General features: G+C 45.1%; 1 protein-coding gene across 1 annotated transcript in view; it reads right to left on the reverse strand.

The window, feature by feature from the left end:
- EFNB3 (ephrin B3) overlaps nucleotides 1-12,764 on the reverse strand; it is a 63,993-nt gene extending 51,229 nt beyond the window's left edge. Inside the window, exon 1 of the mRNA XM_044282894.1 lies at nucleotides 12,270-12,764. Coding sequence (XP_044138829.1) covers nucleotides 12,270-12,388 — 119 coding nt within the window. The 5' untranslated portion in view covers nucleotides 12,389-12,764. The remainder of the gene's footprint in view (nucleotides 1-12,269) is intronic.
- Between the last annotated feature and the right edge of the window lie 6,728 nt (nucleotides 12,765-19,492).

Genomic DNA, 19,492 nt, shown 5'->3' on the forward strand with positions numbered 1-19,492 from the left:
AGGAGTTACTGGAACTACCTGCTCTCTTTAAATGGCCATGTGAACCTCTGATGGAGAAGGCCAAAAGTTTAGGTGCACGATATGGAGATTATTGAGGCTTTCAAATCAAATGCTTCATATTGCAGTTCTTTGCAGCTCCGCTAACTCATTCATGTCTTCACATGAAAATTATGGGTCTTAAGGTGTCTTGGCCAATCATGTGAACTGAGAAATGTCTGGTAGAAATGGAACAGACAAAACGGCCTTCTCGAGATGTTTTACACTCAGATGTGATTTTCACTGCTCTATGATTGGAGATAAGCTATGAAGGAGCCTACTGGTGGACTGATGTGAGGCGTTGTAAGGATGTTTCCATAGACTTGAATTGGCCACATGGACAACATTTCGAAAGATCTTTTTGACAAGTTTCAGTTTAATAAAACTTAATAAGTGAGCTATAAAAAGGGCATCAGACAAAACTGTGTCCAACCTCAACTTCTTTACCTAACCTAAATTTTTGGATTTACAGGACAATAAATTGAGTGGGAATATTGGAACCTTCTACCTCTGGTAATGCTTGCATTAAGTCTCACCAACGTAGAAGTCACTCATCGACATCTCCGATTAGGACATCTTAAGACGAGGATCCACCATGACTCTCAGCACATTGTAGACCTCCCACTAATGTGACTTTTCTAAATATCCATGCAAGTAGAGAAGTAAAATAATAATATAGATAGGACCTGGCTAAGAAAAAAAATCTTAAAAAGTTGCCCTGGTTCTTACCTTCTTGGGGTCATTCTTTCTAGTTATCTATAGATTTGTGGCCTCGTCTTGATATTTGAGCATAATACCCCGTTTATCCTAACTTATTTGAAGATCCCAGTGGTTGTTTGGCTTTTAGGCCCAGCGTGACTCCAGAAATATCAAGTCACGAGGGTTAGCCATGTGGGCAAAACATTCAGTCAACAAGACAAAGTGCAAATCTGGCACTAGAAGAATTTTTGTAAAGTGTAACGAGTATTAAAGCTGTAATTGGGCAGCGTGCTGTTTATAGAAGCATTTCTTGTCATTTTCTGAGGGACTCCGGGTTTATGGTGAATTATAGAATAATGTAATGCTGTGCTGATTGCAAGCCATTTCACCTCGCAAAGGGGGACATTTCTGAAATCTTTTGAGCTGGTAAATCGTGCGCCATTTTTTTTTTTCAAGGTTCATTGAAAGAGCTCCATGTCCTCAGATAGTCTCCAAAGTATCTATCTCATATCTATCTAATTTTTCTGCTCTTTCTTCTCCTCTTGATGACATCACTTGATCTCAGGTAGTACGTGCCAGTCGTGACTTTGCGCCGTGTCCACCACAGACCTTAGTACAGGTTATTGTCATTTTTGTCATATACAGAAATATATTAATTTGTGTTTTCCACAGATTTTACAGAAACTCTGAGGAGAAAGTATTTTATCTGCTGATCTATGAGTATGGTCCTCGGTGTGTAGCCCAGATCTGTCACAATGTGTATGTCAGTGTCAGTGTACGTGTCCCCCCGAGCCTGTGTCATATACTCATGTGCTCTGCTCACCCCAGATGCCCAACCCACTGGAAACTTACCCCAGATGCCTGTCTCGCCGGATTCTTACCCCAGACACACAGCTCGCTGGATACTTACCCCAGACACACATGCTGACAGATACTTACCCCAAAGACATAGCCTGACAGATACTTACCCCAGACTCCTGGCCGACAGTATACTTACCCCAGACACACAGCCCACTGGATACTTACCCCAGACACACAGTCCACTGGATATTTAGCCCAGACACACAGCCCACTGGATACTTACCCCAGACACACATTCCACTGGCAGGGCCGCACTGCCAATTAGGCGGTGCGGCCCTAGGTGACACGTGGGGGGGGGGGGGCGGCGGCAGGGCACAGGGAGAGGAGCGCGTCCATTGTGCAAGCGCTCATCTCCATAGTCATCTGTATCGCCGTCCTCAGGAGAGCGATACAGCTGGATGCTATGAGGCAGGGGAGTGGCAGTCTTTCCTTCCCCAGTTCCTCTGATAGGCTGAAGGCCTAGTGCTTTGCAGCCTATCAGAGGCCGGTGCAGGCAGGAGCGATGATGTCATTGTGCCGCTTGAGCCGTACAGCGCGGGACACAGGCCGAAAGAGGCCTGCATCGCATTGCTGCCAGCCTGATGGAGGTAAGTATGTGAGCTTTTTTTTTTGCACAATACAGGAGAGGAGCACTATGGGGGCACTTGTTACTGGCACATGATTGGGGGGCATCTATGGGGGGCGCTTCTTACTGGCACATGATTGGGGGACATCTATGGAGGCACTTTTTACTGGCACATTATTGGGGGCATCTATGGGGCACTTCTTACTGGCACATTATTGGGATGGCACTTCTTACTGGCACATTATTGGGGGGAACTATGGGGGCATCTACTGAGGCCACAAAGAAGGGATATTTTATATGGGGGGCACTATGGGGGAGAGGAACATCTATGGGGGCATCTACTGAGGCTAGAAAGAAGGGGTACTTTATATGGGGGGCTCTGTATAGGGGCATTTTATACTGGGGCACATTATGGTGGGTACTATGGGGAAGGGGGCAGAGGAGTACTATGGGGTCATCTATGGGGAGCACCTAGAAGGGGTATTTTATACTTGCAATTTATAGGAGACACTGAGGGCATCTACTGGGGCACTATATAGGGGCATTTTATACTGGTACATTATGGGGGGCACTAGGAGGAAGGGGGAGAGGAGCACTATGGGGGCATTTACTGGGGGCACTATATAGGGGTATTTTATACTAGGGGGCACTAGGGGAGCATTAGCTCAACTGGGGGCATTAAAAGGGGGTATTTTTTGAACTGGCACACATTATAAGGGGGCATTTTTGTACTGTCACATTATAAGGAGAATTATTACTATTGGGGGCCTTATGATGGGTTTTATTTCTACTGGGGATCTATGGGGAACATGATTACTAGAATGGGCACTAGGGGAGCATCATTACTTCTGGGGCACCGTGGGGAAATGTTGAGGGCAAGGTAGGCGCACTATTAGTGGGACTTTTGGGAGCACTTTACTTTGGGGGCACCTTGGCACAGTATCAGCTTATCACAGTTATTTTTGGGGACGTTATGTTTACACTATTAGTGTCAGGGGCACTATTTGCTGGGCGCAGTTATTTTAGGGCACTGTGTGCCAATAATTATTGAAGGGGGCTATCTGCCTGGTACTACTATTATCAGGGGTTTATCTGTTTCTGCAGTATAACTGTCACGCTTTGGTGTGGGAGGGAAACACTGAACATAAGAGGGAAGGGGGGAACAGGGAATCAGGCCTGAGCACTAGGGAAGGAAGATGGACGCCTCCTAGTAAAACCCTAACTGACTACCAGTATGAACAGACCCCAGAGGTAGGTGAGTCCTATCTAGCCCTGTAGGACCCTGGTACTAATGGCAGGGCGAGACTACCTGTTCCTCCAAAAGGAAGGACGGACAGGAGTCTCCTTCAGGCCTAATACAAACAACAGGGAAATGTAAAATTCAAAAATGAAAATGCACAGAATATCGGTATAAGTCAGGCTACTTTCACACTGGCGTTTCTGGGTCCGCCTGTGAGATCCGTTTCAGGGCTCTCACAAGGGGCCCAAAACGGATCAGTTCAGCCCCAATGCATTCTGAATGGATAAGGATCCGTTCACAATGGATCAGTCGATTCCGCTCTGACGATGCGGAGCCAAACGGATCCGTCCTCACAATGTAAGTCAATGGGGACGGATCCGTTTTCACTGACACAATATAGTGCAACTGAAAACGGATCCGTCCCCCATTGACTTTCAATGTAAGTCAGGACAGATCCGTTTTGACTTAGTCTGTTTTTTTGGAAAGAATAATGCAAACGGATCCGTTCTGAACTGATACAAGCGTTTGCATTATCGGTGCGCATCCGTCTGTGCAGATACAAGACGGATCCGCACCGAACGCAGGTGTGAAAGTAGCCTTATCGGCTATCGGCCTGAAAGTTCCCAGGTTATCGGTATCGGCTCTAAAAAATCAATTTCGGTGGATCCCTAGTGGGGCCCCCTAGATCTCTCTCTCAGGCTTCTATCCATGCGTATAGCCAGAGACATACAAGCCTCCAGAGACACTGGAGTCCTTCAGCCGCTCTGATAACCCCTGACAAAACTGTCTACGGAGGGCAGGATCGTTCCACTCCATATCCATATCCCACCTCCTAAACTCAGAGCAATAAATCTCAGTGGGACGATCACCCTGACGAAGGCCACGCAGCTTGGTTTCGGCTAGAGAGGTCCGATCTGGATCAGGATCATCATAGATAAGACCCAAAGCTTTGAGAAAATTCATCTACCGGCCGGAGAGACTGCGATCCGGTCGGCAGAGAAAAAGCCCATGAGTGAGCGTCCTCCTTAACCAATGAAATAACCTCACCGACTCGCTGTTTCTTAACCCCAGATGAGTGTGGACGTAGCCTAAAATACAGTTTGCGCGCCTCCCTAGACAAAATGAAATTATCACGTCCCCCAGAGAATCTGTCCGGGAGGGCAACTTTAGGCTCGAGACCTGGTAACCACCACTAGGACCAGCAGCCTGTGGTCTCTGGATCTGCGAGACGGTCGTACGGAGGTCAGCTACCTCCAAAGACAGCCCTCGAAGCTGACCTGCCAGTGCAGCAATAGGATCCATGGCTGCACAGAAACAAAAAATAACGGTTTTGGCGGTTTATAATGTCACGCCGAAACATCACACCGAACATAAGAGGGAAGGGCGAACAGGGAATCAGGCCTGAGCACTAGGGAAGGAAGATGGACGCCTCCTAGTAAAACCCTAACCAAAATCCTGACTGACTACCAGTATGAACAGACCTCAGAGGTAGGTGAGTTCATACGCAGGAATACCTAGAGTCCTATCTAGCCCTGTAGGACCCTGGTTACTAATGGCAGGGACGAGACTACCTGTTCCTCCAAAAGGAAGGACGAACAGGAGTCTACATCAGGCCTAATACAAACAATAGGTAAATGCAACACACAGAACCCAAACAAAATACAAAAGGGAAAGGAAAGACCTAACTTCAAAGTAGGGTTGTTTCCAGTATCAAATTTCGATACCCAATCGATACTTTTGTCCCGGTATCGATACGATACCGGGATTTGCCTTTTATCGATACTAGGCTGTGCTACTGCACAGCCCAGTATCAGAGAACATGGATCGCGCTTCTCTCAGCGTGCACCATGTTCCCTCAGCAGCACAGGGAGAAGGAAGCAGTCTCTTCCTCCCCCCTGTGCCGCTGCCACCAGTGGAAACGAAGAGGAGGGGAGGGCGCACTGCGCCACCAATGATAGTTAACGTTTAATACATTACAAATACAGGCGACAGAAACACATTGCCGGCACCCGACCTCCAACAGGGCGCTGCGATCTCTGGCAATTAACCCCTCAGGTGTCGCACCTGAGGGGTTAACTGCCGCTGATCGCAGCTTCCTGTCAGAGGTCGGGTGCCGGCAATGTGTTTCTGCCACCGGCTGTATTTGTATTAAACGTAAACTATCATTGGTGGCGCAGTGCGCCCTTCCCCCTCCACAGTATTAAAATTATTGGTGGCGCAGTGCGCCCTCCCCTGTATTAAAATCATTTGAGGCGCAGTGCGCCCCCTATCCCCCACTCCCCAGTATTAAAATCATTGGCCACAGGGTCCCCTCCCCTCCTCTCACTGGTGGCAGTGGCAGCTTCTGATCGGAGCCCCAGCAGTGTAATCCTGGGGCTCCGATCGGTAACCATGGCAGCCAGGACGCTACTGAAGCCCTGGCTGCCATAGTCAGCTCCGTGCTGCTGTGTGTTCTATGCACAGGGCAGCAGGGAGAGTGTGAAGTCCTATTCACCCTGATAGAGCTCTATTAGGGTGATTAGGACAAGGGATTAAAAGATCCCAGATTCTAGCCCCTAAGGGGGGAAATAGTTATTAAATAAAAAGGAAGGACGAACAGGAGTCTCCTTCAGGCCTCATACAAACAATAGGGAAATGCAACACACAGAACCCAAACAAAATACAAAAGGTAAAGGAAATACTTAACTTCAAAGTAGGGTTGTTTCGGGTATCGAATTTTCGATACCCAATCAATACTTTTGTCCCCTCCTCTCATTGGTGGTGCAGTGGCAGCTTCTGATTGGAGCCCCAGCAGTGTAATCCTGGGGCTCCAATCGGTAACCATGGCAGCCAGGACGCTACTGAAGCCCTGGCTGCCATAGTAATCTCCCTGCTGCTGTGTGTCCTATGCACAGGGCAGCAGGAAGAGTGTGAGATCCTATTCACCCTAATAGAGCTCTATCAGGGTGAATAGGACAAGGGATGAAAAGATCCCAGGTTCTAGCCCCTAAGGGGGGAAATAGTTATTAAATAAAAAGTAAAAAACAAAAAAAAAGTTTTAAAAAAAACACACCAAAATATTAAGTATAAATCACCCCCTTTACCAATTTTACATATAAAATATATAAACATTAAATAAATAAACATATTACATATCCCCACATCCGAAAAGTCCAAACTATTACAATATTAAAAAAATCTCCTATGCGGTGAACACCGTAAAAGAAAAAAGAAAAAACGCGCGATTCGCCTTTTTTTTGTCACCTTGTCCCCCCAAAAAATAGAATAGGACTGTTCTATTATGGGCTGGATATTCCATAAGATGCGGAATGCACACAGCTTTTTTGGGCATTTCATTTTTTTGTGTGGTATCGAAGTTTTGTGTGGTATCGAAGGGTATAAAGTATCGCAATACTTTTTTATGGTATCGAAACTGAATCAAAATTTTGGTATCGAAACAACCCTACTTCAAAGGGGCTATGGCAGCACCAGGAACTCTGCCGAGATCCACACACCAGCAATCCACAACTGAAGCTGAAGCTATAACCCGCACAGCATTGTGGGAGAAGCAACCATAAATAAGGAAGGTTAAATGACCACAATAGCAACACCTGAGGCAAGGGGTGCGGCCATCACCAGAAACAACACAGACGTCTATTGATCCACAGGGAAAACCTGTCAGATCCAACCACGTGCTGCCAGTCTCACAGATCTCCTGTCACAGGAACGTCCATGACAATAATATTGGGGAGCACAGCGGCACAGTATTGGGGGTGGTAGGATGATTTGTCCAGAAGATGGGAGGATGATGGAAAAGTAGTAAACTACGTTTTTTGGTCAAACTGAAGAGACGAGAAATGGATGAAAAATGGTGGTCTGGTCTGAAGGTCTGAAAGGAGAAGATGAGGAAAGAGAACATCTACATCAAAGGAGACGTCACTGGATGTAAGAGGTATGGGGGGCTGTATTACCCTGTATGTTGTTTTTTTCGCCTCAGGCAGCAGAAAGGCTAGGTGCACCCCTGCCCGCTGAATACTTATCCCAGACACACAGCCCGCTGAATACTTATCCCAGACACACAGCCCGCTGGATACTTATCCCAGACACACAGTCCGCTGGATACTTATCCCAGACACACAGTCCGCTGGATACTTACCCCAGACACATAGCCCGCTGGATACTTACCCCAGACACACAGCCCGCTGGATACTTATCCCAGACACACAGCCCGCTGGATACTTATCCCAGACACACAGCCCGCTGAATACTTATCCCAGACACACAGCCCGCTGAATACTTATCCCAGACACACAGTCCGCTGGATACTTATCCCAGACACACAGCCCGCTGGATACTTATCCCAGACACACAGCCCGCTGGATACTTATCCCAGACACACAGTCCGCTGGATACTTATCCCAGACACACAGTCCGCTGAATACTTACCCCAGACGCACAGCCCGCTGGATACTTATCCCAGACACACAGCCCGCTGGATACTTATCCCAGACACACAGTCCGCTGGATACTTATCCCAGACACACAGTCCGCTGAATACTTACCCCAGACACACAGCCCGCTGGATACTTATCCCAGACACACAGCCCGCTGGATACTTATCCCAGACACACAGTCCGCTGGATACTTATCCCAGACACACAGTCCGCTGAATACTTACCCCAGACACACAGCCCGCTGGATACTTACCCCAGACACACAGCCCGCTGAATACTTATCCCAGACACACAGTCCGCTGGATACTTATCCCAGACACACAGTCCGCTGAATACTTACCCCAGACACACAGCCCGCTGGATACTTACCCCAGACACACAGCCCGCTGAATACTTATCCCAGACACATAGCCCGCTGGATACTTATCCCAGACACACAGCCTGCTGAATACTTATCCCAGACACACAGCCCGCTGAATACTTATCCCAGACACACAGCCCGCTGGATACTTATCCCAGACACACAGTCCGCTGAATACTTACCCCAGACACACAGCCCGCTGGATACTTACCCCAGACACACAGCCCGCTGAATACTTATCCCAGACACATAGCCCGCTGGATACTTATCCCAGACACACAGCCTGCTGAATACTTATCCCAGACACACAGCCCGCTGAATACTTATCCCAGACACACAGCCCGCTGAATACTTATCCCAGACACACAGCCCGCTGAATACTTATCCCAGACACACAGCCCGCTGAATACTTATCCCAGACACACAGCCCGCTGGATACTTATCCCAGACACACAGCCTGATGGATACTTACCCCAGACACACAGCCCGCTGGATACTTACCCCAGACACCTAACCTGTTAGATACTTACCCTAGACACATAGCCTGCTGGATACTTGCCTCTGCGGCCAAATTTACCGGGCAAAAATGGGGAGTGGCTTAACATTCTGTGTTTTTTTTACATCAATGGTTTAATCATATTTAGACTTTTGCTCAACTTTTTTTTTAAACAAAACTAAATTGTTTTCCTGTCATTTTTTTTTTAAATGCTGCCGGCTTCATGTGTGACCAGGTGTAATGAATGAGCTCTTATGGAGAAGCAAATAACCACAAAGCCAGAAAAAATCCATCCCCTCCGCCTATTCCACGGCTGCCCCTGAACCGTGCGGCCCTAAGCAGGAGCCCATTTTGCTCTGGCTTGTCATACTGGTTCGTTCAGTAAAACTAATAGAAGATGATGGTTTCTGGTGACAGTCAGTGAGAGAAAAGGTCTGTTCTGACGGAAACTTTCTCCATCTGTCAGAAATCCATCAGATCCTCCTCTCCAGTGATAGTCGTTATTACTGCAGCGTGTACCGGGTGTCGCTACAGAAGCACGTGCGGGTTTTACGCCAAATATCCAGTATGGATCCCCAATTCTTCAGCCTGTGCCAATTCTCCCAGTTCCCTGGCCTGTCCACTCTAACCCTGTGCACTCTATTCCCCCAGTTCTCCTGCCTGTCCACTCTATTCCCTCAGTTCTCCTGCCTGTCCACTCTATTCCCTCAGTTCCCCTGCCTGTCCACTCTATTCCCTCAGTCCCCCTGCCTGTCCACTCTATTCCCTCAGTTCCCCTGCCTGTCCACTCTATTCCCTCAGTTCCCCTGCCTGTCCACTCTATTCCCTCAGTTCCCCTGCCTGTCCACTCTATTCCCTCAGTCCCCCTGGCTGTCCACTCTATTCCCTCAGTTCCCCTGCCTGTCAACTCTATTCCCTCAGTTCCCCTGCCTGTCCACTCTGTTCCCTCAGTTCCCCTGCCTGTCCACTCTATTCCCTCAGTTCCCCTGCCTGTCCACTCTATTCCCTCAGTTCCCTTGCCTGTCCACTCTATTCCCTCAGTTCCCCTGCCTGTCCACTCTATTCCTGCACACTCTATTCCCCCAGTTCTCCTGCCTGTCTACACTAACCCTGTGCACTCCATTTAGTTCCCCTTACCTGTCCACTCTATTCTGAAGCAGTCTATTATCCCAGCTCCCTTGCCTGTCCACTCTAACCATGAGCACTCTATTCCTTCAGTTCCCCTTCCTGTCTATTCTAACCATATGCAACCTATTCCCTCAGTCTTACCCTGTACACTCTAGTACCTCGGTTTCCTATCTGAGCACTATTCCCTCAGTCCCCTGCCTGTCTACACTAACCCTGTGCACCATGTTTGCTGTCTGAGCACTCTATTCCTTCAGTTCCCCTGACTGCTTACTCTAACCCTATGCACTCTATACCTGCAGTTTGACTGCCTGTCCTCTCTAACCCTGTACACTCTATTCCCCCAGTTCTCCTGCCTGTCTACACTAACCCTGTGCACTCTGTTTCCTGCCTGAGCATTCTATTCATTCAGTTCCTCTGCCTGTCTACACTAACCCTGATCACGCTAACCCTGAGCACTCAATTTTCCTCAGTCCCCCTGCCTTTGAATGCTAACCCTGAGCACGCTAACCCCGAGCACTCTATTTCCCTCAGTCCCCCTGCCTTTAAATGCTAACCCTGAGCACTCTAACCCTGAGCACTCTATCTATTCCCCTCAGTTCTCTTTCCCTGTATGCTCAGTCCCCAGCTCTCGTGCCAGTGAGTCTTCAGATCTTCTACCTGCCCTCTCTCCTCGCCCCGTCCCCCTCTCGAACACCCCCCTCCCTTTCCATTTGGAGCCTCATTTACTATATTATTCCATTTGGCTGTGAGATAATTGCTGCTTGGTGTCTGTGTGTCAGCCGTCAGACTATACGACGTCTGCTGTCACTTTCTATGTATATCACTATAGGTGGCAGGGTCATTCGCCCCATACTCTCTTGGAAGCCTTCCAGTCTGTGGTCTGCGGCCATTGTCCCCTGGTCCATGTCTCTTCCATCAGATGTCCTACCTTGACAAGTAGGGCCCCTACAGACTGTATCTACGGGGGCCCCTATAGAGCAGATACATACAAACGCCAAGCATATGTCTGATACCATACCTATAGTATCATCTCGTGATGGCCTCCCCTCTTACTCCCAGCCGATGGGTTTCGCCCAGTTAAATGCCCACCTCGCCCCTCCAACCCTGGCTTATACGTTCGTCTAAACACAGATGGTTCCAATACCATAAGTATAACATGTAGTACCTCCATCTTACATCTTGAGTGCACTTTCTATAAACACCACCATCTGCGAGGAAAAGCAACCGAGCCAGGAGTACATCCTCCACCCCACACCGACTGATTGCAAGCTCTTTGTTCCACTCCACCTTAGCTGGGCTCTGCATCGGTCTGGTATGGACAGAGGATGTTCTTCCTACCAAAGCCCAGGATGAAAAGCCTGTAGAGCCCGCAGGTTGGTAACTATTGGGTTAGCCCTGGGGTCTTACGCTTGTATTCCCAGTGAGTCATCCTGCGCTTGTCGAGGCTAAATCCTATGTATTAGAAAAAAAAAAACATAAAACACAACACAAAGGTAAAGCCGAAAATGCTTCATGAGCTCTAGAAATAGGGCATGGGGGGGGGGGGGGGAACACAGGCAGGTTGGTGGGGCAAAATTGTAGACCATGGCACACAGGTGGTTATCAGATCCTCCAGTAATAGCCCTAGAGTTACAACCGTAGAAGAAGGTTCATAGAAAAAACATCAAAAAATGTAAGCAAAACCAATACCAACATAAACCGAAGCCCTTTATAAAGCCTAGAGGGCCACGCTGAACCCGAAAACTGCTCCTGAAGGCCAAAGGCGCCTCAAACCAGAGACGGGAACATGTTACAATGATATATACGTAAGACTTTTTACTGGAGAAAATTGAGCAAAAAAAAAAATCCAAAAATTTGTTGACAGCATCTCCCCCCCCCCCTTCGTCCATAGAAACTTGGGTGCGTCTTATCGCCTAGCGCTCCTTCCATACAGGTTTAGTGCATGCGCTCGTTCGTTCGCCAACGCTACGGCGCACATAAATATTAATACAGCATTACCATCGACAAACACGGTATCACCTCAACATCAAATGTTGCCAGAAGGAACGAGTATTAATATTACTCTCAATATCGATGATAAAAATGTAATTAAATTAGACGCACAATTCTAACAATTTGACAAAAATGTGCACAACTTTTTTTATAATTTTTCTACGGTGGCGGCAAAATGAAAATACATTTAAAAAGAAAAATACCGTAAAGAAAGGTAATATTCGGTAGAGAATATTTGCAAAAATATTCACCCCCCCTCCCCCCCAGGGTGACTGTTGAGGTGTCATCAAGAGTGTGCAAGATCCCAAGCGATCGATACAATGTATCCAAAATGTGAACATTTGAATTTTAAACACCCCAGTAACTGACACCTGGAACTTTTTGAACCCCCCCAAAAAATTGCGATTTAAAGTGACAGACCTTCAGGTTGTACAGCAGTTAAGAGGAATCTCACTAACCTTTTGTTGGAGCTATTCCAGTAGATGGGATCCAGGCTCAAGGCTGAAATAATCCAAAAATTCCAGAGGGTGATCAGCATCCTTATGTACAAAGCTGAGAGGAACTCTCGTAAAAACATGGTTGAGGAGAGGGAGTGGGGGTGCTCTTTGTTCACCCTGAAATCCTGGGATTTTGGTTAAAAAGCAAGCGGTGGTGGCGGCGGGGATGGAGGCAGCAGGAGAAGAGTCCGGCTTCTTTGTTGGGGCTGCTGGGGGGGGGGAGGCTTTTAAGGATATGGGATAAAGTTTAGGATAGAAAGTTTTGCCATACTGGCAGGAGGGTGGCGGAGTAGGGTTTAGGGTGTTTGGCCCGTTTTGAGGGGATGAGGGTCATTTTGAGCAGTGCTGGTGGGGGAGGGGAGAAGGCATGGATGATGGGAGAGAGGGGTTTTGTCTCGGGCTCCCTGTATCCCCCCTCTGCCTGTGTGTGTGGATGAGCGAGCGAGTCCTAGGGTCTTTCTGCTAGGAAGGAGCAGGCTGCTGGAATAAATCCCTTGCACAGAAGAATGGGAAGGTGGAGAGAAGGGGAGGAGAGCGAGATGAATGCGAGGAGGAGGAGGAGGAGGAGGAGGAGGGGGGGGGGAATGGTGGAGGGCAGCGGAGGGAGGAGGGATGGGAGCACTCTCATTTCTAGGCTTTAGTGTGCATCCAGACACAATGTACACGCAGAGCCCGCAGCGCAGGTGAGGAACCGCCGACTCTCCGGGGGAAAATCTCTCTCCACCAAGGGGGTAAACGCCCAATCACTCGCCATGTCACGGATTCGCCATTCGCCGCGATTCCGAACGGTTCACCGGCGATTGTTACATATTCATTTATTTATTTAACCCATAATGTAAACACCCAATGCCAGCGAGCTGTCCGTAAGCCATCAGGCGGTTTACGCTAAACCAGGATCGGCGGAGGGAAGTTTCCGATATTTTGGAACATGGCGCTTTCTAGCTAGGACTAGTCGTAGGGTTGATATGCCCCTCTCTCTCAGGGCCGCTTTGCCATTCAGGAACCGTACAAAACTGAGCGCCAGTCCTTGCGACAGCGGTCATGGGCGCCATATTGGTTGTCACACATTAAAGGGAACCTGACATCAACTTTATGCTGACCGTACTGAGGGCAGTATAAAATAGTGACAGAAATGCTGATGTCAGAGGCGTGTCACTCATCAGCTAAAAGTAAGTAGTTACCGAGAACCAGCATCATAATCATTACAGCCCAGGCCTGGAAAAGAGTCCAGTCTACCTGAGAAGAGTCCAGTCTACCTGAGAAGAGTCCAGTCTACCTGAGAAGAGTCCAGTCTACCTGAGAAGAGTCCTGTCTACCTGAGAAGAGTCCAGTCTACCTGAGAAGAGTCCAGTCTACCTGAGAAGAGTCCAGTCTACCTGAGAAGACTCCAGTCTACCTGAGAAGAGTCCTGTATACCTGAGAAGACTCCAGTCTACCTGAGAAGAGTCCTGTATACCTGAGAAGACTCCAGTCTACCTGAGAAGACTCCAGTCTACCTGAGAAGAGTCCTGTCTACCCGAGAAGAGTCCTGTCTACCTGAGAAGAGTCCCGTCTACCTGAAAAGAGTGCAGTCTACCTGAGAAGACTCCAGTCTACCTGAGAAGAGTCCTGTCTACCTGAGAAGAGTCCAGTCTACCTGAGAAGAGTCCAGTCTACCTGAGAAGACTCCAGTCTACCTGAGAAGAGTCCAGTCTACCTGAGAAGAGTCCAGTCTACCTGAGAAGACTCCAGTCTACCTGAGAAGAGTCCAGTCTACCTGAGAAGAGTCCAGTCTACCTGAGAAGAGTCCGGTATACCTGAGAAGAGTCCGGTATACCTGAGAAGAGTCCGGTATACCTGAGATGACTCCAGTCTACCTGAGAAGAGTCCAGTCTACCTGAGAAGAGTCCTGTCTACCTGAGAAGAGTCCAGTCTACCTAAGAAGAGTCCAGTCTACCTGAGAAGAGTCCATTCTACCTGAGAAGAGTCCTGTCTACCTGAGAAGAGTCCAGTCTACCTGAGAAGAGTCTAGTCTACCTGAGAAGAGTCCTGTCTACCTGAGAAGAGTCCAGTCTACCTGAGAAGAGTCCTGGTTATTATAATCTCCTGCTCTCCTGCCCATCTGCTGATGATTGGCAGTTCTCTCCTAGAGAGAAAGCGAGAAAACTAGGTAGAAGACTATCAGTCATCAGCAGGTGGTGGAGAGCAGGAATTCATGAATAACCAGGACTCTTCTCCGGTGGCCGGGACTCTTTTCCAGGCCCAGTCTGCAATGATTGTGATGTTGGTTCTCAGCAACTACTTACTTTTAACTTTTATATGACAGACCGCTGAAATCAACTTACCTGTCTCTACTTTATACTGCTGTCAGTATGGGCAGCATAAAGATGATGACAGGTTCCCTTTAAGTTTGGTATCGGAGTAAATGAGGAAATATCTCCCACAACATGGTTTTTGTATAACCCTATGTTCTGCACTTCAGCGCACTCCATTCTTCTTATTAAGGAGGGCAGATACTTACCGTCAGGGTGGGTAGGTTGAACTATATCACAGTAACAAAATATAAGCGAGGTTCCCGCACCAGGTCTTGGCCGCTATCTTACCCACCCACCCACCCCCCGTCCGCAACCAGCTGAATATCCAAAGCCAGGCCAATGTTTCAATCACCATTTCACAGGGCAGTTCCCCTTTAAAAGCACAGGAAGTCCAGAGGTAAAACACGCCCACAGACCCCTCCCCCACACCCAACTTAAAGGAACCTTACCCATTTTTCATGGGCTTAACAGAATTTGATCTTTACGTATATTTTTCGCAACTCGTAGGCGATTCTATTAAAGGGATTCTGTCACCTCGTTTTAGGTTATAGAGCTGCGGACATGCACGGCTAGATCGCCGCTAGCATGTCCGCAATATACCTGTCCTATATATTTGAGTGCTTTTATTAGGTGTAAAAAATTATTTTATATATATGTATATATATGACCCTGGTAAGGTGCCCAAGGGGCTGTACTAACCTTCTTGGTGCCCAGCCGTGCCCCCCAGTGAAGGAGCCCAGCACCGCCTGCAAAACTCAAACCAAACTTCTATACGAACAGAGGCCATTTTTGAGAATATGGAGCACATGGCACAAAATGGAGTCATTAATTCAGAATATAAAGGAGTATTCCTTACCGATATTCTTTTCTAACTTCTAAAGTGAAGGAGGAGTTCCCCTTTAATGGGGGGAGGGAGCAGGTCCCATAAACTTAAAGACACAGGGACTGCTTTTATCCAGATTTTAGAATCTTATCTCTTGGGCTTCTAAGTATAATACCCATCAGGAAATTTAAAGGGGAACTCTCCATGTAAAATTCCCCAAAATAAGTCCTTTATTTTCTTCTCAGCCGTCATTGTTCACGCACAATCACCGAAAATCGACACGCGGCGATGATGAGAGGAGGAACCAGGCGTTTGGCAGCTGGCGAGGGGTTGACTAATTAGCATAACATAATGTGTAAGACGTGTTCTATACCAGATGGAGTGCAATGTTATTAAAGATGGCACGTCAGCAAATATGTTACACGGATATCGGCTACCAGAAATCACAGAAGAGACCGCTCAGTAACTAAGCATCTTCTATATAGTGATACGGACCATGCTGGTATAACCTGGGCATCTCCTGTATATAATTATATATGTACAGCTGGTATAACCTGGGCATCTCCTGTATATAATTATATATGTACAGCTGGTATAACCTGGGTATCTCCTGTATATAATAATATGTGTACAGCTGGTATAAGTTATACATCTTCTTGTATATAGTGATATGGACCATGCTGGTATAACCTGGGCATCTCCTGTATATAATTATATATGTACAGCTGGTATAAGTTATACATCTTCTTGTATATAGTGATATGGACCATGCTGGTATAACCTGGGCATCTCCTGTATATAATTATATATGTACAGCTGGTATAACCTGGGTATCTCCTGTATATAATTATATATGTACAGCTGGTATAACCTGGGTGTCTCCTGTATATAATTGTATATGTACAGCTGGTATAAGTTATACATCTTCCTGTATATAGTGATATGGAGCATGCTGGTATAACCTGGGCATCTCCTGTATATAATTATATATGTACAGCTGGTATAAGTTATACATCTTCCTGTATATAGTGATATGGAGCATGCTGGTATAACCTGGGCATCTCCTGTATATAATTGTATATGTACAGCTGGTATAAGTAATACATCTCCTGTATATAGTGATATGGACCATGCTGGTATAACCTGGGCTTTTCCTGTATATAATTGTATATGTACAGCTGGTATAAGTAATACATCTCCTGGATATAGTGATATGGAGCATGCTGGTATAACCTGGGCTTTTCCTGTATATAATTGTATATGTACAGCTGGTATAAGTAATACATCTCCTGTATATAGTGATATGGACCATGCTGGTATAACCTGGGCATCTCCTGTATATAATTATATATTTACAGCTGGTATAAGTTATACATCTTCTTGTATATAGTGATATGGACCATGCTGGTATAAACTGGGCATCTCCTGTATATAATTATATATGTACAGCTGGTATAAGTTATACATCTTCCTGTATATAGTGATATGGAGCATGCCGGTATAACCTAGGCATCTTCTGTATATAATTATATATGTACAGCTGGTATAAGTTATACATCTTCCTGTATATAGTGATATGGAGCATGCTGGTATAACCTGGGCATCTCCTGTATATAATTGTATATGTACAGCTGGTATAAGTAATACATCTCCTGTATATAGTGATATGGACCATGCTGGTATAACCTGGGCTTTTCCTGTATATAATTGTATATGTACAGCTGGTATAAGTAATACATCTCCTGGATATAGTGATATGGAGCATGCTGGTATAACCTGGGCTTTTCCTGTATATAATTGTATATGTACAGCTGGTATAAGTAATACATCTCCTGTATATAGTGATATGGACCATGCTGGTATAACCTGGGCATCTCCTGTATATAATTATATATTTACAGCTGGTATAAGTTATACATCTTCTTGTATATAGTGATATGGACCATGCTGGTATAACCTGGGCTTTTCCTGTATATAATTAAATATGTACATGTCGTATTAGTAATACACCTTTTCTTTACTCTATACTCAAATGGACCGTGTGAGAATATGAAGAAATAAGAAATAATCACACCTTTTCGCCGCCTGCCTACTCTTTTCTTTAGTGCTTGCCAAACAGGTGTTTGCTCCACATGTACTTTCATGTTGGAAATTCAGTAAAACAAAAATCATCTACAAAACAGAAATGAGAAAAAATTGTGAGCGGTAGATCTACTAAAGATCACTGCTTGGCATATTCAGAAATATAAACCATTGTCTTTTTAACTTTATAGATCAAGTGAGAAAAAACAACATTATTTTCAGAAAATATAAGGATGGAGAATCCTGTGAGCTCCATACTCCACAAAACCAGTCGTTTTTCTAAGGAAGACAAAACAACAAAAGTAAAGGCAAACGAAGCATGTAATATCTATTGTTAAAGAACAGGCGGAGAGTCAGAATAGGGCAACAAGTGCAGCAAAGGATGAGCCCCAAATCACAGCGGAGTTATAACTACTATAATACTGCTCCTGTATACAAGAATATAACTACTATAATACTGCTCCTGTATACAAGAATATAACTACTATAATACTGCTCCTATGTACAAGAATATAACTACTATAATACTGCTCCTGTATACAAGGATATAACTACTATAATACTTCTCCTATGTACAAGAATATAACTACTATAATACTGCTCCTATGTACTAGAATATAACTACTATAATGCTGACTCCTATGTACTAGAATATAACTACAATAATACTGCTCCTGTATACAAGGATATAACTACTATAATACTGCTCCTAGGTACAAGAATATAACTACTATAATGCTGACTCCTATGTACGAGAATATAACTACTATAATACTGCCTCCTATGTACAAGAATATAACTACTATAATACTGCTCCTATGTACAAGAATATAACTACTATAATACTGCTCCTATATACAAGAATATAACTACTATAATACTGCTCCTGTGTACAAGAATATAACTACTATAATACTGCTCCTATGTACAAGAATATAACTACTATAATACTGCTCCTATGTACAGGAATATAACTACTATAATACTGCTCCTATATACAAGAATATAACTACTATAATACTGCTCCTATATACAAGAATATAACTACAATAATACTGCTCCTATGTACAAGAATATAACTACTATAATACTGCCTCCTATGTACAAGAATATAACTACTATAATACTGCTCCTATGTACAAGAATATAACTACTATAATACTGCTCCTATGTACAAGAATATAACTACTATAATACTGCCTCCTATGTACAAGAATATAACTACTATAATACTGCTCCTATGTACAAGAATATAACTATAATACTGCTCCTATATACAAGAATATAACTACTATAATACTGCCTCCTATGTACAAGAATATAACTACTATAATACTGCTCCTATGTACAAGAATATAACTACTATAATACTGCCTCCTATGTACAAGAATATAACTACTATAATACTGCTCCTATGCACAAGAATATAACTACTATAATACTGCTCCTATGTACAAGAATATAACTACTATAATACTACTCCTATGTACAAGAATATAACTACTATAATACTGCCTCCTATGTACAAGAATATAACTACTATAATGCTGACTCCTATGTACGAGAATATAACTACTATAATACTGCTCCTATGTACAAGAATATAACTACTATAATACTGCCTCCTATGTACAAGAATATAACTACTATAATACTGCTCCTATGTACAAGAATATAACTACTATAATACTGCTCCTATGTACAAGAATATAACTACTATAATACTGCCTCCTATGCACAAGAATATAACTACTATAATACTGCTCCTATGTACAAGAATATAACTACTATAATACTACTCCTATGTACAAGAATATAACTACTATAATACTGCTCCTGTGTACAAGAATATTACTACTATAATACTGCTCCTACGTACAAGAATATAACTACTATAATACTGCCTCCTATGTACAAGAATATAACTACTATAATACTGCTCCTATGTACAAGACTATAACTACTATAATGCTGACTCCTATGTA

Source organism: Bufo gargarizans, chromosome 2 (genome assembly GCF_014858855.1).
Source record: "Bufo gargarizans isolate SCDJY-AF-19 chromosome 2, ASM1485885v1, whole genome shotgun sequence".
Lineage (NCBI taxonomy): Eukaryota > Metazoa > Chordata > Amphibia > Anura > Bufonidae > Bufo > Bufo gargarizans.